We start from the raw sequence: 26,468 nt of genomic DNA on the forward strand, positions 1-26,468 counted from the left end.
GAAGCCTGCATGCCTAGAGCCCGTACTTCGCAACAAGAGAAGCCACCACCATGAGAAGCCCGGGCACCGCAACGAAGAGTAGCCCCCGCTCGCCACAACTAGAGAAAGCCTGTGTGCAGCAACGAAGACCCAACACGGCCAAAAGTAAATAAATAAAATAAATTTTAAAAAAAAAGAAAAGAAAAGAAAACCAAACAGAAACCCTGGAGTTAAAAAGAAATAACTAAAATAAAATATCCACTTTAGAAGGGCTCAACCACAGATCTGGGCTGCAACAACAGCAAACTTGAAGATGGATCAATAGAGATTATCCACTCTGAAAAGCAGGGAAAGAAAAGAAAATCAAGAAAAATGAACCTTAGAGACCTGTGAAAACATCAAGTGTACCAATTAAGTATAAAGGGAGTCTCAAAGAGAGAAGAGAAAGAAAAAGAGATAGAAAAAGTATCTGAAGAAATAATGGCTGGAAACTCCCCGAATTTGATGAAAAATATTATCTACGCATTCAAGAAGCTCAGGAAACTCCAAGTAGAATAAACTCAAATAGAGCCATATCTAAAGACATTGCAGTCAAATGGATGAACATCAAAAAGAAATCTTGAAAATTGAATAGCAAGATAAAAATGACTTATCACATACAAGGGAACTTGAACAAGATGAAATGCTGACTTCACCACAAAATCATGGAGGCCAAAAGACAACAGGATGACAAAACTAAAATAAAAAAAAGACTCAACCAAGAATTCTAAATGCAACTAAAGTCTCCTTTAAATATAAAGGAAAAATTAGACATTTCCACATAAACTGAAGTATTCCCTACAAATGAAATGAAAGGACACTTAAACAGTAACTCAAATCCACTCAAAAAAATAAAGAACACCAGTAAAGGTAATTACGAAAGAGAGGATAAACATATTTTTTTATTTGTAACTTGTTTCTTCTCCTATACATTATATTGGGTTGGCCAAAAAGTTCGTTCAGGTTTGTCCGTAACATCTTACAGAAAAACCCGAATAGACTTTTTTGGCCAACCCAATAAAAGACAACTGCATAAAGCAATAATTATAAAACTGTATCGATGGGCTTAAAAGATAAAACGTGTAATTCATCTGACAATAATAGTACAAAGAAGAGCGGTGGGAATCAAGGTATATCAAAGTTTTGTGTATTATTAAATTACTATTAATCTGAATTATTAAGTTACTATTAATCTGTTTTAAGTTAAGATGATACTTGTAATCCCCAGGGCAACAGTTAAGAAAATAACTAAAAAATATACAGTAAAAGAAGAGAATTAAAAAGGTACACTAAAAAATATCTATTTAATTTAAAAGACAAGAATCGAGGAACAGAGTAACAAAAAGGACAAAAGATACAGACAACAAATATTAAAATGGCAGATGTAAATTCTACCTTAGTAGTAATTACATGAAATGTAAATTTTTTAAAAACCCCAATCAAAAGGCAGAAGTTGTCAGAATGGATTAAAAAAAAAAATGATCCAGCTGTATTCTGTCAGCAAATTCTAGATTCAAAGACACAAATAAGTTGCAAGTAAAAGGACAGAAAGGGGCTTCCCTGGTGGCGCAGTGGTTGAGGGTCTGCCTGCCGATGCAGGGGACGCGGGTTTGTGCCCCGGTCCGAGAAGATCCCACATGCCGCGGAGCGGCTGGGCTCGTGAGCCATGGCCGCTGAGCCTGCGCGTCCAGAGCCTGTGTTCCGCAACGGGAGAGGCTGCAACAGTGAGAGGCCCTCGTACCGCAAAAAAAAAAAAAAAAAAGGACAGAAAGAAAAGTATACCAATACCATGCATTATGGCGTGCGTGTGCCATAATGGCTATCATAATACAATAAGCTAGAATTTATTGTGAGAGAAAAAGAACATCTTATATAACAAGTTCAACCCCTCAGGAAGATATCCCACGGTTATAGAAATATATGAACTGAACAACATACCTCCAAAATACATAAAGCAAAAACTAAAAAAATTAACTGGGAAAATAAACAACAATAATAGTTGAAGACTTCAATATCCTACTTTCAATAATGGGTAGATAACTAGGCAGAAGCTCAACAAGGAAACGGAAGATTGAGCAACTATGAACAAATCAGACTTAACAGACAGCTACAGAACACCCCACCTAACAGCAGAATACATACTCTTCTCACATGCACAAGGAAGAGTCTCCAGGAGAGACCAAGTGCTAGGTCATAAAACAAGACTCAACAAAACTTTTAAAATTTGAAATGATAAAAAGTATGCCATCTGATCACAATGAAATTAAATCAGAAATCAACAACAGAAGAAAATTAGGGAAATTCACAAATATGAAAAAAATCAAAAAACACACCCCTGAATAACTAATGGATCAAAGAAGAAATCAGAAGGGAAATTTAAAAATACTTTGAGATGAACAAAAATGAAAACATGACATACCCAAACTTACATTATAGCAATGCTTAGAAAAAAATGTTTAGTTATTATGCCTGTGCTAAAAAAAAAAAAAAATCAAATCAATAATCTAATCTTCCACCTTAAAAATATTAGAAAAAGAAGAAAAAAATTAAACCCAAAAGCAAGGAGAAGAAAGTGCGTAATAAATATTACAGCAGAAATAAAATGAAATGAAGACAAGAAAATCAATGGAGAAAAACCAACAAAACCAAAGGGAAAAATAACTAGACTGACCAAGAAAAAAAAAGAGAGAAGGCATAAATTGCTAAAATCACTGCTGATCTTATGAGAAAAAAAGGGCACACTTTTAAATACATATCTATAAACAATAATAAGTTATTTAGATGAAATGGACAAATTCCTAAAAACACACAAACTGCTGAAACTGACTCAATAGGAAACAGAAATCATAATAGACCTATAACAAGCAAAAGAACTGAATAATTTTAGAACTGCCAACAAAGAAAAGCCCAGGATTCACAAGTGAATTCTGCCAAACATTTAAAAAGTACCGCTACTTCACAAACTCTCCCCTACCTATGTCCTCCAAATAACAGAAGAGAAAGGAACATTTCCCAACTCATTATATAAGGCCAGTATTACCCTGATACGAACACCAGCCAAAGATATCAAAAGAAAACTACAGACAAATACCCCTAAAGAATATAAACACAAAAGTCCTCAACAAAATGCTAGCAAATGAAATCTAGCAATATGTCAAAAGGATTATAAACCATGGCCAAATGGGATTTATCCTAAGAATGCAAAGGTGCTTTAATATCTGAAAATCAAGCAATGTAATATACCATATTAATAGAATAAAGGGTAAAACCCAACTGATCATCTTCAAAAATAAAGAAAAAAATCACTAATAAAATCCAATACCCTTTCATGATGAAAACGCCCAGTAAACTAGGAATAAAAAGAAAACTTCCTCAATCTAAAAGGGCATTTCTGAAAAACCCATAGCTAACACAGCTAAAATCACCTTTAATAAAGAAAGATTGAATGCTTTCACCCTAAAATCAGGAAAAAGAAAAGAATGTCTATTCTCACTACTTCTATTTAACACTGTAGGATCTGGCCAGGGCATTTAGACAAGTTATAAAAAAAGGCATTCAGATTGGCATTCATCTGGGCCTTCAGCAAGTCACAGTAGTAACATCAAAGATCACTGATCACAGATCATCATAACAAACATAATAATAATGAAAAAGGTTGATATATTGCAAGAATTACCAAAATGAGACACAGAGACATGAAGTAAGCAAATGGTGTTGGAAAAATAGTGCTAATAGGTTTGATGCAAGGTTGCCACAAACCTTCAATTTGTAAAAAAATGCAAAATCTGCAAAGCTCAATAAAATAAGGTATGCTTGTATTTGGAAAATTCTAAAGAATCCACCAAAAACCTGTTAGAATAATGAGCTATTTCAGCAATGTGGCAGGACACAGTATCAATATACAAAAATGAGCTGTATCCCTTATCCCATTTTGCAATCCAAAGAAAACAATCCCACTGATAATGGCAGGCAAAAAAAAAGAAGCCCTACAAGTAAAGTTAACAAAAGAAGTGTGAGACTTGTACCCTAACAACTACAAAACACTGTTGCAAGAAACCAAAGAAGCTACAAATAAATGGAAAGGCATCCCATGTTCATGGATCAGGAGACTTAACATTTTTAAGATGACAATAATTCCCAAATTGACCTACAGATTCAGTACAATTCCTATCAAAACCCCAGCTGCCTTTTTTTTGGGCAGAAATTGACAAACTGATCCTAAAATTTATATGGAAATGCAAGAAGAGACCCAGAGTAGCCAAAACAACCTTAAAAAAGAATAAAGTTGGACAATTCACATGTTCCAATTTCAAAATGTACCCAAAAGCTACCTTAATCAAGACTGTGTGGTTCTAGCCCTAAGGACAGACATATAGATCCATGAAACAGAATTGAGAGTCCAGAAGTAAACTCTCAATTGATTGTTGACAAGGGTGCCAAGACAATTCAACAAAGAAAAACAATCTTTTAGCAAATTCTATTGAGAAAAGCAGACATTTATATACAAGAAAATGACATTGGACCCAGACGTCACAACATACACAAAATTGACACAAAATGGATCGCAGACCTAAATTTTAACCCCCAAATTTAAGGACGGTTCCTCATGAGAAAATCAATGTAATTACTAATTTTAAATTAACTAAAGCAGGAAAAAAAATGATTATTTCAATAGATGCAGAAAAAAAAGAAATAGGGCTTCCCTGGTGGCGCAGTGGTTGAGAGTCCGCCTGCCGATGCAGAGGACATGGGTTCGTGCTCAGGTCCGGGAAGATCCCACATGCCGCGGAGCGGCTGGGCCCGTTAGCCATGGCCGCTGAGCCTGCGCATCCGGAGCCTGTGCTCCACAACGGGAGAGGCCACAACAGTGAGAGGCCCGCGTACCGCAAAAAAAAAAGAAGAAAAAAGAAAAAAAAAGAAATATCCTTAACTTGATAAACCAGTTTTATCAGAAACAGACCACAAACATCAGACCCAATGGTAAAACTTTAGTAGCGTTCTTTTATTAAAGCAATGGTTCTGAACATTTACTGCACACTAAAGTTGACTGGAGAGCTTCAAAACATGCTGATGTTTGGGTCTCTTCCTCCAGAGATTCTGATGTAAATATTCTGGGATTAAACCTGGGCATCAACGTTTCTTTAAAAGCTACCCAGGTGATTATCCAGGTTGACACAATGATATAAGCTATAAGTATTTCTAATGAACATTGTTCTAGAGGTCCTGGCTATGTAATTAAGACAAGCAGGAATAATTGTTTTCATTCTTAATAGTGAGAAAAACTTTTCAAATACCTAAAAATGAACCAAATGAAAAATATAAAGATCTTTATTAAAGTGCCTAAGACAATTTAATAAAGGACTCAAAATATAAGATGTTAATTCTCTGCAATAAACATAAAGACAATGCATTCCCAATCAAATCCCAAAAAGATTTTTCATAAAACTTGACTAGCTGATGAAAAATACCAAATGAGCAAGACAGGCCCAAACAACTTTGGAGGGAAAAAAGAGAGAGAGAGAGAGAGATGGGATTAACCCTACCAGATATTAAAACATAAAGTTTACAGCAATTATTCCAGTGTGATAGTGGGGTGGCCAAAAATAAACAGGCCAGATCTGATACATAAAGCAATTTAATATAGGGTAAAAGTGTCCTTTTATATCAATGATGTAAAGAGCAGATTAATAAATGGTGCTTAGAAAACTGCTTATTCATTCACACCGAGAAAAAAAAGTCCTAACTCACCCCATCACAAAAATAAATTACATACAGATGAAGGACCAAAGTAGATAGGAAAAAACCATAAAACCAAAGTTTTCATAGTATTAAATAATAAGAGAATACGTTTATGACCCAGGGACAGAAAATTCCTTAAACAAAGCAGAAAACATACCACAAAATATATGACAGAAAAACTAGACTATATCCAAATTAAAAACCCCTATATAAAAGCTTAAATAGACAAGCCATAGACTGGGAAAAGATATCTGCAACACATAAAACAAAGAATTAATATACAAAATATATTAAAAATGCTTGTAAGGGGATTAACAATAAGAAAAACAGGCAAAAAAAAAAGGGGACAATTCCAGAAAAGGAAAAAATCTGAATGGCCTAAAAACATACAGAAAGATTTTCAACCACACTACTAGGCAAAGAAATACCAAATAAAATGATACCATTTTTATCAAAATATCACCAAAATGGTTTTAAACCCATAATATTAAGTTTTGATACGGGTGACAGAATACTAGTACTTGAATTTTTTGCTGGGGTAAAAGTGAATGAGTCATCTGGAGGGCAAATTGCTAACATCTATTGAAACTAAAAACTAGATATCCTGTGTTCCAGCAATTCTACTCATATTCCAGCAGACTGCAATTCAAAGAACTTTCTGTGATGATGGAAATCTTCTACATTTGCTGTCCAAATGGTAGCCCTATGTGACTACTGAGCACTTGAAATGTAATTAATATAACTGAGGAACTGAATTCTTAATTTTATTAAATTTAATTAACCATAATGTAAACTTAAATAGTCACATGTGACTAATGACTACTGTATAGGATAGCACAGCTTTGGAAAAACACTTGCATGTGTTCACAAGGATATGCTTCATATGGAACTGCGAAAAACAAGAAACGACTTAAATCCATAGAAGACTGGTTAAATAAACCATGGTAACCCACACCATGGAGTTTTGTGTTTCTGTTAACAAGAGAAGGTACACTGATGGATACCAGGTGGAAGGATCTCAAAGACAGATTGTATGATAAATTTCATACCCCCATACACTGTAACTTTTTAGTAACTAGATTTGTACTGTGGTTTTGATATTTGTTTGTTTTATATAAATGATATCATACTAAACAGATGAGCTACAGAGGTCTGCAAGTATCCACACCAAGCTGATAACATGCACAACTCTGAGAAGCCACTAAGAGGGAGGGACATGGAGAAGCGGGAAGGATTGTTCAGGAAGACATTAATATGAGTCTATTAACATATTACTTTCTTTATTAAAAGTCAGTATAGTAAGTTAAACTTTAAAAATTATCAATTTTCAAAAGTGACTATGACAGAAACCAGAAATGAAGAAACAAAGGGTTCTAACCATCATACCAGAGCCATGAGAATGTCCATGACCTCCATGCTTGAAAACAAATATTCCTACTAGGTTTACCAAAAACCCAAGAATTGAAACAAGAAGCAGTCTCTCATGGTGTACATCTGGAGGGGCTAATGCTCTCTAGAAAATACAGAATACAAACAAATTGCATTGATATAATTTCTGACTGATCAACTGGTAAATTTATTTTCAGAATTAAAATCACTCCAAAATTATCTGCCAAAACAGTTAATAAAAATAAAACCATTGCTCACATACTGTAGAAAAGGTAACAGTTACTATTCTTAAATAAATACATTTAAAAGCATGAACATTTGGACTAAAACCATCCTTCTTCAGAATCTTAAAATACTGTCATTAATTTTCAGTTGATTAATCTTTAAATTTTCTCTTTACTTGTTTTAATATACAAAACATTCAAGATTCATTGGCAAAATCCTCACATTCTATCTTAAGAACTCTTCCAACAGACCTCACTACAGGGACTGTGTGTTTACTTTTCATAAAGTGTCAACACTTCATTCACAGCTTGTAAAGCACTATTATTTGTTTTCAATTTGAAGTAGTTTCACATATAATTTTTTCAATTACTTTATAAGTTCCTCCTGTACACACATAATATTTTATCTAATCCAAGACTGGCCTCAATAAATAATGATAGTGTGAAAAATAGCTCTATTACAAGTATCTTTAGTTAGTAAGTATTTTCATTATAGAAACATAATTTACTGACTCTAATTATTATCTACTATACCTCAACTCCTTCTGAGAAAATAAAAAAAGCAGTGAAGATCAAAAACAGGCCGTTGACAAAACCAGCCAGAACTTCCGCTCTAACATACCTAAAGAAGAGCAAACAACTGAATTAAGTTAGTTCTTAAAAATCAAATCACAAATTCATATATTCAGAGGTCCTAAACCATACTATATGGTTATAAGCAGCCAACGAAGTCCCAGTGTTTATAGTATGTTTTATTGTACATATAGCATAAAATTGAGAAAATAAAATTATGAGTTATATTTAACAGCAGAATGCCATAAAATATATAGATTTCTACAAAAGACATTTTTAGAGTAAGTAGGTTTAGACAGACCTTTCACAGAAATATAAATCTCAAGCTGCCAGTGGAGAAGGAAGGACAGGACCAGATAAGTGGGCAAAGAAGGAAGGATACAAAGATAAAAAGTAGAAGAAGAGACCTTGAAAAAGGGGTTTTTATAACTTGTTAATTCCTTCTTTTCTAAGAACTCCTTATGCTTTCTGCTTTGTACCTTTCAGCTTTCAAATCTTTGGCAAGGGGAGCTTTGACTGAAGGAAAACATAATTATTTCTGAATTATCCCAGAGACAACTTGAGATTTATATTTCTATCACTCTTCTTCTAAGATTAATAAATTTAACAAAAACTTTTCAATTACCTATTTTTAGAATCAATTCTAGCTTCACATAATTCTAATTAAACTATTTTTAAAATACCTCTCTTTTTCTCCATGGGCTTCTGAAGCTTTCTGCTTCCTACCTGTGTGAAGCATTGGGGAAAGATTTTATTTTTCCATGAGGTATATTTGGCTTAGTTAAAGTCATTAAAACAACTTTAACTTGGCAGTTTTACATGTTCAGACATTATTTAAAGGGTGCTGACAGCAATTAATGACTCTGGTTCTTGAACAATGTTAACAGGAGCATCAAAAAGCTAGACTTCCTAGCTTTCTGTGTTAATTTCTAGATAATACAATTTTCACTGCAAAAAATATTTTTAAAGAGAAAAAACTCTTTAAAATATACTCCATATGGTTATGTTGAAGCTTGTCTGTTAAGTACATTCCAACATAGTGTATATTTCTACACTCAGAAATACTGCATATGTCTACCTTCCAATACATATATGTGAATTAAATTAGTATCTTATTTGTCAAAGCAAACACTTTTTTTTCATTAAATTCAAAGAATTCACTGCCTGCTTTCCACAATCCATACTTAGGAATTTATCTAATATATCAACAGTGTTACTGTCCAAGAAATAAAAAACACTTTCTTTTAACCCACCCTTCTAATCCCATAGCTAATGCTTGATGGAAAGCCTTTTGTCCTTGAGTTCCATTAGATTTCAAGATCAAAGGCAGGAGTGTTTTTCAGGCATCTTTTTGTCCCTAATGCTTAGCTTAGTAGGTGCTCCATAAATTCTGATAAATTGTTGGGCTAAAGTGATTTTAATTAGGTTTAATATATTTGCTAAAGTTGACTGCAGGATTAAAATGAAAAACTTGTGAAATCTAGACACACTTGCTTTTCCAAACACACTGTGTTTACCTGAACACAGACTGAGTCTTGGAATTAAAACATACGATGCATGAATGTGCTATTGCCTATTTAGTATGATGGTATGTGGATTCTTTAGCCAGGGAGAAAAAGATACAAATATATGTACATATGTATATAAGCATGCACATATGCATCTATCTACCTATCAGATATGTATTACTTTTTTTTTTTTTTTTGGCGGTACTCGGGCCTCTCACTGTTGTGGCCACTCCCGTTGTGGAGCACAGGCTCCGGACGCGCAGGATCAGCGGCCATGGCTCACGGGCCCAGCCACTCCACGGCATGTGGGATCCTCCCGGCCCGGGGCACGAACCCGCGTCCCCTGCATCAGCAGGCGGACTCCCAACCACTGCGCCACCAGGGAAGCCCCAGATATGTATTACTTTTATTCTAGCTTTGCTATTTCAAAATTAGGAGTGTGACAATACACAGAGATGACTTTACATAAAAAAAATACTGAAAAGTTTTTGCTGCCTTTCAGATTCTGCCTATGGTTTCTACTATTGCAGTCAGCCTGCTATTCTGATCATACTGAATTAGGGGTTTGGGGATTCATCACTGGCTTAGCCTACTCAGTGTAATTCTGTTATACTGGCACCTACATTTACTGCTGCTACTTACTACTATAGCAATTACTAATAGTTTCAAATGTTACATCAGCTTTTTTCCCCTAATTTTTCCCTTCTCAAAAGAAAAAAAAGCAAATAAGGAGAAGACAGGATAAACAAATTTAAAAATGTCAAGAATATTACTCTCGTATATTTTAGTTAAAGTTGAATCAGTAAAACCTGCTATGGTACTGAAGGTATTCAAAGCTATTTATAAAAACTATCTTATACCAGGAGATTATGCATTCTAAATAGAGAACAATAGATACCCTAAGAATTAAGGAATTGAGGAGAATTCTTATAGTTAGTTACTGTCTATCCAAGAAGATTGCTTAATAAGATACTCTAATTAGATATTTTTATGTAAAATATGTATGAATTACTAATTTTCCAACACAAAATTTTAACTTCACATACAACCTTTAGTAATTCAAAATATACTTAAGAGTCTTTTGATTATACAATGCCATGGAATAGGTTCTTTTCTGAGCTTTTGAGCTGTTTGGATTTATAAATAAACAGGATCTCTTGCTCTATAAATATAACATAATACTATTTTTTGTCTCACTTTTTATAATGTTACAAGTAATCATACCACTTGGGTTATACCCCAAATCAGCAAGTCCTGTCACAGAATTTCACATATCTCTCTTTTAGCACTTGTCACACAATGTATAGTTATCATAGGATTTTTACAGAACTGTTTCCCCATCAGACCACAAGGCAGACGTCATATCTTATTCATTTTTATATCATTACAAGTAGCACAGTATTCAAATCATATTGGGCCCTCGATAAACATCTGAAGAGAACAAGAGCACGTGCAAGAAGCAGAGAGTGTGTAATTACTCAAGAACAAAGCTAGCTAGAAAGAAAAGCTAGAAAGAAAGAGGAAGTAGTGGGGGAGCACCAGTAGAAGAGAGAACCAGGGGCACAAGAAACAGTGCATGTAAGAGGGTGGATGTGAACAGAAGAGAGAGAATGAGAGGAACTGCACAGGAAAGAAAGTGCACAGGCAAGGAGAATCAGGGAAAGAAAGAAAGAGAGCCTGGGAAAGGGAGAGAAAAAAAAAAAAACAACTACAGCTGAAGAGGTTAAGGGGTGGGGAAGATGGGATGAGAAAGAGTCTTAGCCATACAGTGCTACAGCATAGAGGAAGAGGAGGAGAAAGCAAAGAATAAGAGAAAAGAAGAGAGGGAGGGAGAAAGGGAAAATGGAGAGTAGAAGGGAGAGGGAGAGAAAAAGACCATGAGCACAGACCCAAGTAACTAGAAAGAAAGAACAGGAAAGGAAAGAAGGGAGTTGAGAAGTAAAAGGGAGAGAATGAGTATGAGTATGGGGAGACAAATGAGAGATGGAGTGAAAACAGGAAAGACAGCAAAGAAAGGAGGGAGTGCAAGACAGTACTCACAAGGGAAAGCGAGGGGAGGGGAAGAGACAGGGCAATAGTCAATAAGTAAGCAGGTGAGGGGGGGAGCAGGAACGAGAAAGTGGGTGGGAGAGAGAAAGAGAAAGAGGATATTAGTTCTGAGCGCTACTTATTTACACATAAATATAATTACATTGTAAAACAGTCTATGAGCTCAAAAAAAGAGAAAACACTCAGGCAGAGTAAATCAAATAATGGAAACTCCATTGCTGCCCCCAATCAGAGATGGCAGAAAGCAAACTCTGCCTCTAACGTTACTAGGCTCAGAAGTGAGACCAGCCCCTTCGGCATAAAAACACTTTCCAAATATTTAGTTAATTGTACATATTCAGCAAAAGTAGGGGAAGTACTTTACATAAAAGCAGAGCTGAAGACAATAAGTAAACAAAATATCAACCAAAAAAGAAAACTAAAGAAACATGACCATTTTCATATACTGAAACTTTCTCTTTTTCCTCCTTCTTCAAAAAAAAACAAAACCAAAAAAATAGATTAAGAGTTGAGAAATTTCCCTATCTAGTAACAATCTCACCTGAAAATTTCTGGTAAAATCAAGATGCAAGAGAACTCAGATGCAAAAAAAAAAAAGTACACATTGCAGATTCCAATTATATATTGTCCAAAAACAGGCAAAAGTCACCTATGGAGTTAGGAAAGCGGGAAGGTGAGTGTTAAAGAACTAGAAGGAGGCATGAGGGGTTTTCAAGGGTTCAAGTTAGACAAATGTATTCAATTGTGAAAATTCATTGAGCTTGAATTTTATATATTATTTTCTGTATTTCTTATACTTCAATAAAAATGTTTTTAAAAAGTCTTACCCATAAGAGAAAGCATCATTATCTCTCCATTTTGAAATAACGGACGCTGCCAATCCAGCCAAAATGGCAGTGCTATCGAAAAACATGTGAAAAGAGTCGGAAATCAAACCTAAGCTGGAAAAGAACAAACACATTGGCATATTATAATAATAACCAAATAGTAGTCATCCTTTTCTAAAAATCTAAGATCCAGCCTCTGCTCATCAGGAACTAATCTTCTAAAAAGACAACATTAAAATATGATATATTGAAAAACATTAAAGATAATTTTTAAGCATCTAAGAAGAAACCCTCATACCCCTTGCCAAAGGAAAAGCCCAGCTGCTACTGAAAGAAGGATAGGCATCTGTCCGCCCTCTGATGACTAGCTAAGGTCAGCTGTTGGAAGAGGTGCAGGACCCTTGCTCCTTTTCTTGATACACGGCTGCGGGGAGGGGTGGGGAAATGGGCAGGAACATTAATAACACCCACTCTGACACTCAGGGGGAAAAGGCCTACCTAATGTTGAGGCTGCAACAGGAGAATGAAATATTCATCCCCCCACTTCCCCACCCAAAGCCTTGCCTAAAGTAAAAGACAACAGCAATCTACCTCTGAGAGTCAAGCAAGAGCACGGAGAGACTCCCTTGTGGCACAGGTATGCAGGGCTTGCTGAAAACTGAGAGTGAAACAAGAACACTGAGAAAACCCTCCAGTACTCAAAATCCTACACTAAGCACAAAGTGGTAGAAGCCTCTGGAAAAATGTGACATCTGTGGCTTGTTGACATTAACTAGCAATATACCATAACACAAAAGCCCAGCTCAACTATTGATCAGATAAGTTCAAAACCCCCATGCTGACAAAACAAAACAAAACAAAAAGGGCGTGCACGTTTCTGTGCATAAATACTACTAACCTCAGTCTCTATTACTCTTTTAAACATAATATGCAGCACTCAATAAATATTTATAAGGCATATAACAAGATCAAGGAAACAAAATAATAAGACCCATTGTTAAGAGCTGAAACAGTCAACAGAATCAGAAGCAGAAAAGTCCCAGAGATTAGATTGTAATAGGGACTTTAAAACAAATATGATTAATATGTTAAAGGATGTGGTACAAAGCTGGAGAAAATTTATGAACGAACAGGGACTTTCCACAGAGACAGAAACTATAAAATAATCAAATGGAAGTGATAAAAACTTTTAAAATATCATAGTATTAAAGATTAAAAATAACATACATGAGCTTCTGAGCAGACAGGACACAGAGAGAAAGCATCAGGTCAAAACAAATTATCCAAAGTAAAACACAAAGAAGAAAAGGAATGAAAAAAAAAATAAAATAAAAAAGAACATTCAAAACCTATCAAAGCATCAAACAGACTAAAATACATGTATTTGGATTCTCAGTAATAGAGAAGAAAGAATAGGGTAGAAAGAGCATTTAAAGAGAAAATGCTTGAAGAGTTTCCCAAAATTAATGAAAAACAAAAAACAAATCACATATCCAAGAAGCTTAATGAAGTACTAGCAAGGGAAAAACCCTACATACCTCACAAATTGCTGAACACCGAACAGAAAGAGAAAATCTTGAAAACAACCAAAAAAAAAAAGAAAGAAAAATTGGATACAGAAAAACAAAGATAAGATTAATAGCATATTTTGCATCAGAAACTACTCAAGGCAGAAGGCAATGAAGCAATGTCTTTAAAGTATTGAAAGAAAAAAAAAGCGTCAACCTAAAATTCTATATCTAGCAAAATATCTTTCAAAAATGAAGATAAAATAGATTTTTAATACAACCAAAACTGAGAGAATTCACTGCCAGCAGATCTGAACTACAAGAATAGAAAGTTCTTTAAGTCCAATATGATACCAGATGGAAACTTAGCCTTGTATGATGATCACTGAAAATGATAAATAGGTGTAAAAATATTAAAAATAACTTTATTTTAGTATCTTTAGAAGATAATTGAGAATAGAAAAAAAGAGGAAAAAACAATAACCCAAAAATTGGTTCTTTGGAAATATCAGTAAAATTCACAACCTTTAAATAAACTGACCAAGAAAAAAGAGAAAGGGCTCAAAGCACTAAAATCAGCAATGAATGTGAGATACTACTACTGACTTTATAGAAATAAGAAGGACTATAAGAAAATACTATGAACAACTAAATATAAACCAATAAATTAGATAACTTAGATGTAATAAACAAATTCCTAGAAACAATCTAGCAAAACTGGGTCAAAAAAAAATCTAAATAGATTTATAACAAGGAAACAGATTAAATTAATAATTTTAAAACTTTCAACAAAGAAAAGCCCAGGCCCAGATGGCTTCACTGGTAAATCCTACCAAACATTTAAAGAACAATAAATATCAATCCCTGGGCTTCCCTGGTGGCTCAGTGGTTGAGAGTCCGCCTGCTGATGCAGGGGACGCGGGTTCGTGCCCCGGGCCGGGAGGATCCCACGTGTTGCAGAGCAGCTGGGCCCGTGAGCCATGGCCACTGAGCCTGCGCGTCCGGAGCCTGTGCTCCGCAACAGGAGAGGCCACAGCAGTGAGAGGCCTGCGTACCACCAAAAAAAAAAAAAAAATTCAATCCCTTACAAACTCTTCCAAAAAACAAAAGATGAAGGAATACTTCCCAACTCATTGTATAAGCATTACCCTGATACCAAAATCAGACAAAAGACACCACAAGAAAAGAAACTACAGACAAGTATTTTTTGCAAATACACACACAAGAATTTTCAACAAAATACTAGCAAATTAAATTGAGCAATATATAAAAGAGTATACACTACAACCAAGTGGGATTTATCCCAACAATGCAAGGTTGGTTAACTACATGAAAATCAATCAATATACTACATCATATCAATGGAATGAAGAACAAAACCCACATAATCATCTTAATAGATGCAGAAAAGCATTTCACAAAATCCAACACTTTTATGATAAAAACACTCAACAAACTTGCTATAAAGGGAACTTCCTGGACTGATAAATGGCATCTACGAAAACCCCACAGCTAACATCAGCATCACTAGTGGCCAAAGACTGAATGCTTTCCCCTAAGATCAGGTACAAGATAAAAACGTCCCCTTACCACTTCTATTTAACATTGTACTAGAGGGTGTAACAAGGGCAATTAGGCAGGAACTGAAATAAAAGGCACCCAGACTGGAAGGGAAGGAGTAAAACTATCTCTATTTGCAAATGGCATGATCTTGTATATACAAAATCTTAAAGACTCTACTAAAAAACTATTAGAACTAATAAATGAGTCTGGCAAGGTTGCAGGATACAAGATCAACATACAAAAATGAATTATATTCCTATATAATGTGATGCACAAAAATGAAATTTAAAAAATTTCCATTTACAATAGCATCAAAAAGAATAAAATAATTAGGAATAAATTTAACAAAAAAGTATAAAAGCTATACTCTGGAAACTATAAAATATTGTTGGAAAAAAATTAAAGAAGACCTAAATAAATGGAAAGACGTCCATGTTTATGGATCAGAAGACAATACTGTTAAGATGGCAATACTTCCTCAATTGATCTACAGATTCAACTCACTCTCCATCAAAATCCCAGCTGACCCCTTTGGAGAAATTGACAAGCTGATCTTAAAACTCATACGGAAAAGCAAGAGATACAGAATAGCCAAAACAATATTGAAAAAGAAAAGCAAAGTTGGAGGACTCACACTTCCTAATTTCAAAACTTATTATAAAGCTACAGAAATCAAAACAATGTGGTACTGGAATAAGAATAAACGTATAGATCAGTAGAATGGAATTTAGAGTTCAGAAATAAACCCTCACACATTTATGGTCAACTGTTTGTTGACAAGGATGCCAAAATAGTTCAGTGGTGGAAAGAATAGTGTTTGCAACACTGACACAACTGGATATCCACATGCAGGAAATGATTTTTGACCCTTACTTCATATTATACACAAGGGTTAACCTAAAATGGATCAAAGACCTAAACATAAAAGCTAACGTATTCACAACCTTGGATTGGGCAATGGTTTCTTATACATGATATCAAAAGCACAAGCAACAAAAGAAAAAAAGTAACAGACTGGACATCACTGAAATTTTAAAACTTCCATGCTTCAAAGGACATATAAACAAAGTGAAATGACAGTACACAAGTGGGAGGAAATATCTGCCAATCATATATCTGACAAGGGGCTTGTATCCAGAATATATGAAGAATTCTTAAAAATCTTCAAAAAGAGAAATTATCCAATTTTTTAAATGAACAAAGGATCTGAATAGACATTTCTCCAAAGAAGACATACAAATGCCCAATCAGCACTAGAAAAGTTACTCAGCATCATTAACTACAATGCAGGGAAATGCAAATCAAAACAATGAGAAACAACTTCACATGCACTATGATGACTACAATAAAAAAGCCCAATAATCCCAAGTGTTGGTGGAGAAACTGGAACCCTCACACACTGCTGGAATAGTATTTGGTAATAAAAATAAATGAAATACTGATACATGTAGAACATGGATAACCCTTGAAACCATTATGCTAACTGAAATAAACTGTCACAAAAGATCATATGCAAATGATTCCATTTATATGAAATGTTCAGAATAGGCAAATATATAGAGATAGAAAATAGATTAGTGATTACCTAGAATTGGGGCAGATCAGGAGATGAGAGAATTGGAGGGTGACGGCTAGGGGTGCAAGGTTTCCTTTTGCAGTAATAAAAGTGTTTCAATATGGACTGTTGTGATGGTTTTACAACTCTGTGAATACTATACTAAAAGCCATTCAATAGTAGACTGTAAATGGAAGAATTTTAAGGTATATGAATTATATCTCAATAAAGCTGTTTTAAAAAACCATATCTGACAGTCTAAGGCAGGGTGAGCAATCTATGGCCCACAAGCCAAATCTGGACTACCATTCATTTTTGTAAATAAAGTTTTACTGAAACACAGTTATGCTCATCTGCTTATACACTGTCTATGGCTGCTTCTGTGCTGTAACAGTAGAATGGAGAAACTGTAACAGAGATCTTATGACCCTTAAAGCCTAAAATATTTATTATCTGCTGTCAAGAGAAAAGGTTTGCTAACCTCCGGTATAAAGCCAAAATAGGAACACTGTATTGTAGGGTTTACATAAACGTGAAGTGTATGACAATAATAGCACGCAGGGACTTCGCGGGTGGCACAGTGGTTGGGAGTCCACCTGCCAATGCAGGGGACATGGGTTTGATCCCTGGTCCAGGAGGATCCCACATGCCGCAGAGCAACTAAGCCCGTGCGCCACAACTACTGAAGCCCACACACCTAGAGCCCGTGTTCCACAACAGGAGAAGCCACTGCAATAAGAAGCCCACGCACAGCAACGAAGACCCAACACAGCCAAAAAAAAAAAAAAAAAATTAATAATAATAATAGCATACAGGATAGAAGGAAATGGAAGTGTATTATTATAAAGTTCTTACAAGATACATGAAGCAACATATTATTTGTGATGTTAAAGATTTGTATTATACATGCTTTAAAAAAAAGCTACTGGGGGCGGGCAGGAAATCCTATTGGGCAGAGGATCCTGTACCAACACAAAGCAGATGTTTTGCTCTGACCAAAGGAGCAGGAAACTCACTCTCACCCAAGACCATCTACATAAATGTGACAGACTTTAGCTGTCACCAAAGGAAGGAAAAAATGTTAGAAACAAACAAACAAACAAAAGAAAAACAAACCAAAAAACATACCCTTGAGGCCCAGGCTCACAGGGCCTGCCTAAGACTGAGGCTTGGTCAAGTTAATGAATGCTCCTCTGCCCTCACCACAAACCTCACACTGAGTAACAATCAACAGCAGTCTATAGCTTGGCAGGGGGAGGGTGCATTGAGCATAAAGAGAGAACTTCTGTGACACATGCATATGAAGAATACTGGAAACAAAAGGCCTAATCGCCTGTCGGAAGATGCATGCCTATTCCTAGTCATAAATACTGCTATCTCAATGTCTACTGATCTCTACTCACAATGTCAAGGCTTTGATCAAAAATTTCAAGAAACACAAAAAACAGCAAGCAAAATAACTCGTTGTGAAGAGATAAAGCAGTCAACAGAATCAGACCAAGATGCTGGCCCAGATACTGGAACTATCAGAACTATAATTAGTACATTAAAGGATCTATGGAAAAGGTGGGGGAAAATGCATGAATCAATGCGAAATTTCAGCAGAGAAATGGGAAGTACAAAAATTTAAATGGAAATGCTAGAAACAAGAAACAAGGCATCAGAGATGAAGAATTCTTCCACTTGGCTTATCAGCAGACTGGACAGAGCTGAGGAAAGAAATCAGGCAACTTTAGGCTAGGTCAACTTCTGAAAGCAAGCATATCGGCAGCTCAATCTTTAAAAAGCAAGAAGCATCAGAATGGTTAAGAGCACTACTTCGGAAGTCAGAGTATCTGGGTTCAAACCCCAGCTCTACCATTTACTAATTCTGTGACTGTGAAGTTGTTTAACTACTTTGGACCTCAATTTTTTAGCCATCATTTAAACAGGTAACAGTAAAAAATGTCATTAATGTTATAACTGAATTAATATACATGAAACACATCACAGTGCTTGTCACATTAAAGCCACATTGATATTCCCATTATTACTATTATTAATATGAATACCTTATAATATCTAGTGTTCCCAGTATGATCTATAGCTCTCAATATTTGGTTATATGCTACAGCTTTCTTCAATTGTAAGTGCTACAAACTAAAAGTCAAAAACATTCTTCATAGAAGTTGAAAAAGCAGTTTTTACATTTCCTTATAATTTAGGATAATTATAAAATTAGAAACAAGTAAAGCACATTACTCACCCACACAGAAAGGAACAAAAATTTATAAATTTCTCAAAAATCATTATAAAGTATTTTGAAAATGTCTTAAGTTTTATCATGAACCTTGTATATTTTATTCAACTATATATAGATGCATGATAGTTTAAGTATCGTCTATACTTATCTGATACCCAACTCAAAGCAGAATAAGAAATAGTGAATAAATGAAAAGGCTGAGTGAGAAAATCAAAACCTGAGAACAAGGTAAGGTTCTTGCTATCCAAGCAATCCTCTCAGATTTAGTTATTTTAAGATTTTCCTTGGATAGTTAGATCACCGTAAAACTACACACTTGGCCCTTAATAGCTTTGTAACACTGAAAATAATAATTTAATTATATTTTGAGGTATGAAAGACCCATTTGAAGAATATCTCTGTAAGGTGTTATAAAACCAATAAAAACATTATGATTTTTTCTATGCTCTGATAAAGGACTGATATGGTAAGCTATTTTTAAAATTTGGTTTCAGAAAACTCTGTCTCTATTCTGATAAAATATTGTGGTGTTGCAGTAAATCCTGACAATGAGAATCTTTACCCACCCTGCCTTGATTTCATGAGATTTTATAACCGAATTTAAAAGTCAATTTCAGCAACGACATTAGGCTACATATTTAATAGGTTTATTTTTTTCTCTGTATATGTGGTTTTTAAAGTTTTTATTTCTTAATTGGAGGGTTTTATTATATATATGACTTTTATTCTAAATAACTGTAAATTAGTTGTAGAAGAAGGCAAATATTCATGCTAAATAAATATAAATTTTAAAATTTACTGATTTATTGATCTACATATATTAGTGCAAGAAAAGGGTAAACCTCTACTGTATACTAGAGCAATCAAGTTCCCTTTTAAAGAGGCTTAGATATAGCATGGCAATTTTAATACTCATCAAAATGAGATTTTGATTTTATTTAAACTTTAAGTAAATTTAATTGTCATTAAAGTGTTATTTTATTTTTAGCATAACATAAAACATGATTCTACCTGAAATAATACTTCCTCTTCTGAGGTGGTAGAACATCATGTTCTCTTAAAGCATTGTGATATGAGATCTTTTCACCTAAACCTGGTATCATGATTGGTAAATTACTTAGTTACAACTATGTAGGCAAACTCATGTGAAAAAAGTCTACTTCTAGTTCTCTGCTCACCTATTATATGTCAAAATAGTGTTCATGAGGAATGTCAATTTTGCTGCTCATCTTCAATATCAGTAAATGTTTCTGATTATGAATTATCACTTAAACTACATGGCATAAAATTCCTTAGAAAATAAAGGTAGCATAGAGAATATTTAAGGTTATATGATTTACACATCAAATGTGACTTGATTAAAAAAATTAGTTGCTAAAAGCAGCCTCCTTGTTTTAGGCTCCTATCTTTAAACACTAAATACTAAAACGTATTTTTAAACTTTTTTTTTTTAAGTGACCACTTTCTAAGGACATTTTTATAAAGAAAACTTCTTAGGATATAAAAAAGAAACCTGATCACTGAAGCAAAATATAATAAATGTGAACAGAACATTTGGCAAAAGAAACTTATGAAATGGATTTTATTTAAGGTCTATTGAAGGAAAAAACAAAGAAAGGGAGAAAGAACCTATAAATTAAGAGGTATGAGACATATCAACCAAATACCATTGATCTTGTTTAAATTCTGATTTGTAAAACCAACTTTAAAAAGAATTTATTTAATAAGGGACAGGTGAACACTCACTAGACATTTGATATTAATAAATTATTAATTTTTATAGGTCACAATGACATCAGATTATGTTAAAAGGGGGGGCTTTTATGTTTTAGACTCAACTGAAGTAGTTATGGAAGAAATTATACTATATCTGGTATCTGCATTAAAACAATTCAATGGTGACAAGTGTAACAGATGAAACAAAATAGGCCACATGTTAATAAACATTAAAGCTGGGTGATGGATACATGAAGTCCACTAAACTCTCTACTTTTATATACATTTTCCACAATAAAAAATTTTTTAAAGGTCTACTGGTAACTAGGCTAACAGCATATTTACAGTGGTTGTTAGACATTAATTCAAAATCAAAGAAAGGGAATCATCAACTTGGGTTCTATGAGATAGAAAGGGGGAAAGAAACTATCAACTATCGATTAATTAGTAAGAATTAGAAAATCCTTAGAATCCTGATACTTGTATAAGTTGTTAAACTAATGAGAGTTACAGTGAAAAACCCACAACTCCACTACATTCCATATAACCCTTTACTGTAAAGAAAAATTCTCAGCACAATGGAATCGAAATCTACATTTTTAAAGTAGAAAAAAAAACTATAGAAAAGCAAAAGTCATCACCATAACCTGGTAAGTAATGTCTTTTGGGAAGAGAAGGGAAAAGTTGATAAAAGTCTAAGACATTGAAAATTTTTAATGCTATAGAAAAATACGTAACTAATGGAAGCCTTTTTCTTAACCAAGGAAGTACTTTACAAACATATGCTATGACATACTTTATAAGAAGTAGGACCAAATGAGTGACTGGTATGGCCTAAAACATTTCTTTAACACATAATTACTTTGCTAATACAAAGACATTTGCCTTTAGAGTTAAATGAGTTTCCTCTATGTCTAAGGGGGAAAATGGTTGTAACAGCTTTGGTAGAAAGTATCACTGAAATTAAGAATTTTAAGACAGTGAAGTAAACATAAAATAGAAGAGCATAAAAACAAAGAAAGCAAACTATATTAAGATACTACGGAAAGAATCACCGTATAGTAGAAAATACTTGGATAACAGGTACTTCTAGGCTCTTCTGCTACTCTGGAAAGTAAAAAACTCCCTGGGCCTCCTATACTTTTCCACCTGTAGAAGAGGTCCAACCGGCTTATTTCTCTTTCTACTCCCACTTCATAAGCCTACATATTCCCTTTCTTCATTAGTGAAAACTCCTTGACTTTCAGCAGAATACCTGGTTGACTGGAGCAAATATGGCATTTGCAACTGGACATGAACATGTGACAAAGGTTGAGCCACTGAAATATCAGTGAAAACTGTTGTGGGTTAGCGTCCAGATAAATCTCCTTAAAGACACTTTACATACTTTTTCATTCTGGACATTCTGCTGCTAGGGATGGCTGGAACTCTAATAGCCACTTTGGAAATAAAGTTTTATCTTGTTTAGGCAATCACTAATTTGGGGTTTTTCTAAAACTTGAGAAAGAACCTAATCCTAGATGGTACAAAACACATTGTTTACATATACCATTCTACCATGAGATTAGTTACTCAACGATGAATAAGTAAATGAAAATAAATGCTAGAAGGAAAAGAACCCTAGAAGGAAAGATCACATATAGTATTCCTACCATTTTCCTACTAAGAATAAGAAGGGTTTAATGTCCCCCTCACCCTGCCCCAAATGGGGTAGTTAGCATGGTTAGTTTAGGGAGGTTAATTCCATATATTCATTATTCCTTCATTATTTCATTCTGTAAACATGTATTAAGCATACTATGCACCAAGTACTAAGGTGCCTGAATAAGACAGAAGAGATCCCATTTTAATAAAGTTTACATTCTAGTAGAAAGGTAAAAGGCACTGGATATTTAATGAGGGAAAATATACAAAGAGCTTAGCTATTCTCCACTGATGACACATTTTCACCAACAAAAATATAAACCAAGTATAATTAAGCTCTTATTTAAAATGAAGGTGTTGAATAAGAACCAAAACTATTTAACATTTGTTGCAACTAGATCAAATGTTTCTAAGAACCTTTATTCATGAAGAGAAAGAATGTTTTATCTATCTTTTAATTCCATAATGGAAAAAAACTCTTGACATTTCATAACATCTTGAAACTTAACTTTTAAATAATGCAAAAGAACACAGAAATGACTATGACAAAAACAAAAAACAAGTTTTGGTAACAAATTTACTCAAGGAACTTAAAATCTAATTGAACCTTTAGGAACAGAGATAATCTAGTCATATAAAGAAATCATTGATCAGTCAACAAAGGGGCCCAAAATTTGTTGTGTCTAAATAAGACAAAAAGCCAGATTATGAAAAGGCCCAAGCAATTTCCAAGTCTGCCAAGGCTTCAACGGGAACACATTTGTACTCCCAATTAGTTGATAAAAATTAATATTGGGGGAAAAGTGACTGTGGATGTGGAGGTTAACATAAAAATGTATACCTGCTAATTAATCTAGGCATGACAGACAGTGGTTCAGAGCTAGACTGCAAATCTGTAAGATATAACACAAAGGGAGTAAACTGGAGGAGAAAAGGCCTAAAATTAAAAGAACAAGCTACCTGAGGGCAGAACAAGTCATGCATCACTGATGTTTTCCTTATGTACTGATGAATATTGACTAATGGCTTAGAAAACAATGGTTTTAGTAATTTCCTAAAGGGATCTCTACAGATCAAAAAGAATTACTTTCCATGAAGAGATGGTTTAGGGACTTCAAATATGAATCCCTTGAACAAGACATTTCACATAGTAATTTATGCAATGGAAAGCCATAGTGAAATATAATGTATTGTAATATAAAGTAATTGTAGCAAAACTGTATGTAGGCAAACCAAGATACAGCCAGCACATATACCACAATATGGCATAATTTAGGAAGAAGAAAATATAAAATATAATATAAATATCACATATTTATAATAAAGTATGATTATTTCAATACAAGTTAAGACAATAGAGTGCTTTTAACATGTATATTAACATGTATATTAACATGTAATATATTGAAGGGTGTTAATATTACAGGACACATATATTGGATTCCCAGAGGATTAAAAATGGTTATAACATATATTGACATTTTATTATGTTTCAGTATGCCTTTTACACTTAGGTGGTGACTAAACCAATAACCGTCATAATCTGCTGAGTATTTTTGATAAAACTGAATTCACATTTGAATTTAAAAGTCCACGTTTTCATATGAAAGTATACATGTCACAAAAACTGGTGGTATCACCTAATGTCACTGTTCAATCTCAATAGAGATAAAAATCAAGAACAGCAATTCTCTCTGAAAATGGACCTTAAAGGACAGAGACTAAGTCTATTTAATTAATAGGAAATAAAGCATAGATGGTATAGGTTCTTATTTTGGGGTCCAAGACCTATTTCAAGAAACCCAAAGAAAAAACTTAAGTTTTATATAAAATTTTGAAGTGTTGGCTGTTATGAGATTCTCAAATGAGTATGATATTTAAAGAGGAATCAGTACACCTACAAGTGAGATGATCTTATCGTTGCTGAACAATTTTATAAGACCTTAAGTTATTCAACAGCAAACACCTGGATAACAGTACTGCATCTTCACAGTTACACTGGATAGACCTCTTTCCATTGCAGTTAAAAACAAAAACAAAAACAACCAAAGGTGACACCAAAAACCATCAACTCAAGAGATGTAAGGCTTTTAGAAAACTATATGGGATCTTCTACCGCAGTCAAGACCAAAGGAAAATCATGATACAGTTTCAGCATAAAATTAAAAGAGAATGAAAACATGTTTCTTTCGATATCCCCTTTATAAACCTCTTCCTGGTTTCAAGACCTAATAACAAATTAAGTAGAACATCTCAGATATTCCCTCTCGGAAGTTTATGGGTGAATCCCAAATGCCACTCCCCCACAGAGTGGCAGGAAACGCGTTTCTCCCAATTCCAAGAAAGTGGACAAAGCTAAGGTGAGTAAGGACAAAAGACTCTCTCCATCTGTCAAAATGAGGAGGGGACTTGTCACTCCGGTTTGACGGAGTGGGGGGAAGTGGGAAAAGGAAGAGGGGACCTAAATCTTAACTGCTGCACGTGATGGCCTCGGCTCTTAAGAAATGTAACCGTGCCAGATTGGTGTGGATATGAGAAAGCAACTCAGCAGCAGAGGTGGTGGCAAAGGCAAGAGCTGAACCTCCTGGTGAGGAGCTACGTGGCATTAAGCAAACAGTGCTTCGTCTCCCCACCCGCTGCTTCCGCCCCAACCCTTTTCCCCTTTGGTTACCAGTTGCTCCAGATGCCGTACAGTAGTTCAACAAAAGCGAAAGAGAGGTTCAGGCACAGGAAGAAAAACAGGTTCCGAGACGTCTTGTCCGACAGGATAGACCTAAGCATGACACAAGTAAGGAATAGCCGGGAAAGTCAGGAGTGCCGGACCAGGAGGTTGGGTTCCCCTTTCAGGACCCTCCCAGTCCACCCGTTCCCGTCCTCACACGAACGAGGGTGTCCCTGACGCTCCCTCCCTGGACCTCGGGCCATTCTTAAGTCTGGGCCTTTTCCCCTTCTGCCGGACACCCCCTTCCCGCAAATACGGCACCCCGCACCTAAACCAGCCTGAGATCTTGCCGAACAGATTGAACTTAGGTGGTTTGTATTCATCGTCCTTGATGGACAGGGGCAACATCTTCTCTGCCCGGCGAAGGGCCGGGTCTACTCCCCTCTAGTAGTGGCTCCGTGTGTGACGGTAGTGACAGTGGTGACGCCTCAGATGGGAATCTGGGAATCCCGCTTGCCCCGGGCCGCGCGCGGCTTCGAGACAGACAGACTCAGACACACACCGGAGAACGCGCCGACTTCCGGCCCCAGCCGCGCAACGCGTCCTGGGACGGGAAAGGGGGAAGGCGGGGCCGAGGGAGGGACGTGCGCGGTGGGGCGGGGCTTACGACAAGGGTCGGGTTGCGCGAGTACTGCTGGGGGCAAAAAGAGTTGGCAACTATTAAGTGGTCTAAAGGGCCGACTTGGAATGGAGTCCCGCCACCTGGACTCAGGAAGAAAATCCTCAGATGGCCACCCACAGACTGGGCTGGCTGGGAGGCTGTGAGCCCACTCACGCCCACTCCGACTGCCTACCATTCTTGTTCCCGGATGCGCTGGCGTCCAGCGCCTGCCCTTTCGCCATTGCCTCTATTAGCATTAAATCCTGGTGCATTAGAGAGCAGTGCTTAAGAATCCAGGCGGCGACATATTCTCTCGCCGCCAGTCCGCAGGAAGCGCAAAGAATGGTTTTGCTGGATGAACTCCATGGGCGCCCAAATCCTAGTAATCCACCCCGTCCCGCCCCCGAAAACAGTGCCTGACCTTTCTGTACTGCCACGCAGGAGGCAATCAATAAATGTCTTCCGAAAGAATGTTAAAGGTATTTAAAAGAGCCTTTTAAAAGGAGATCCTACGAGACCGTGTTGAAATTGAGGTTTGGTTAAGGCATTGCTTCCCCGACAATCTCAATCCGTTCATAACCCCAAACTCG

At 35.5% G+C, this 26,468-nt stretch overlaps 1 protein-coding gene across 2 annotated transcripts in view; it reads right to left on the minus strand.

Moving 5' to 3' along the window:
- SLC30A7 (solute carrier family 30 member 7) overlaps positions 1–26,450 on the minus strand; it is an 81,127-nt gene extending 54,677 nt beyond the window's left edge. Inside the window, exons 1-5 of one of the 2 annotated variants that reach the window (XM_030868818.2) lie at positions 26,300–26,450; positions 25,227–25,328; positions 12,328–12,441; positions 7,905–7,992; positions 7,144–7,270 (exon numbers count right to left, since the gene is read on the minus strand). In XM_030868818.2, the coding sequence (XP_030724678.1) occupies positions 7,144–7,270; positions 7,905–7,992; positions 12,328–12,413 (301 nt within the window). In that variant the 5' untranslated portion in view covers positions 12,414–12,441; positions 25,227–25,328; positions 26,300–26,450. Of the gene's footprint in view, positions 1–7,143; positions 7,271–7,904; positions 7,993–12,327; positions 12,442–25,226; positions 25,329–25,545; positions 25,770–26,299 lie in introns of those variants that run through there. The other variant, XM_030868815.2, reaches the window with a different exon arrangement.
- Positions 26,451–26,468: the final 18 nt, after the last annotated feature.

This window comes from Globicephala melas, chromosome 1 (assembly GCF_963455315.2).
Source record: "Globicephala melas chromosome 1, mGloMel1.2, whole genome shotgun sequence".
Taxonomy (NCBI): domain Eukaryota; kingdom Metazoa; phylum Chordata; class Mammalia; order Artiodactyla; family Delphinidae; genus Globicephala; species Globicephala melas.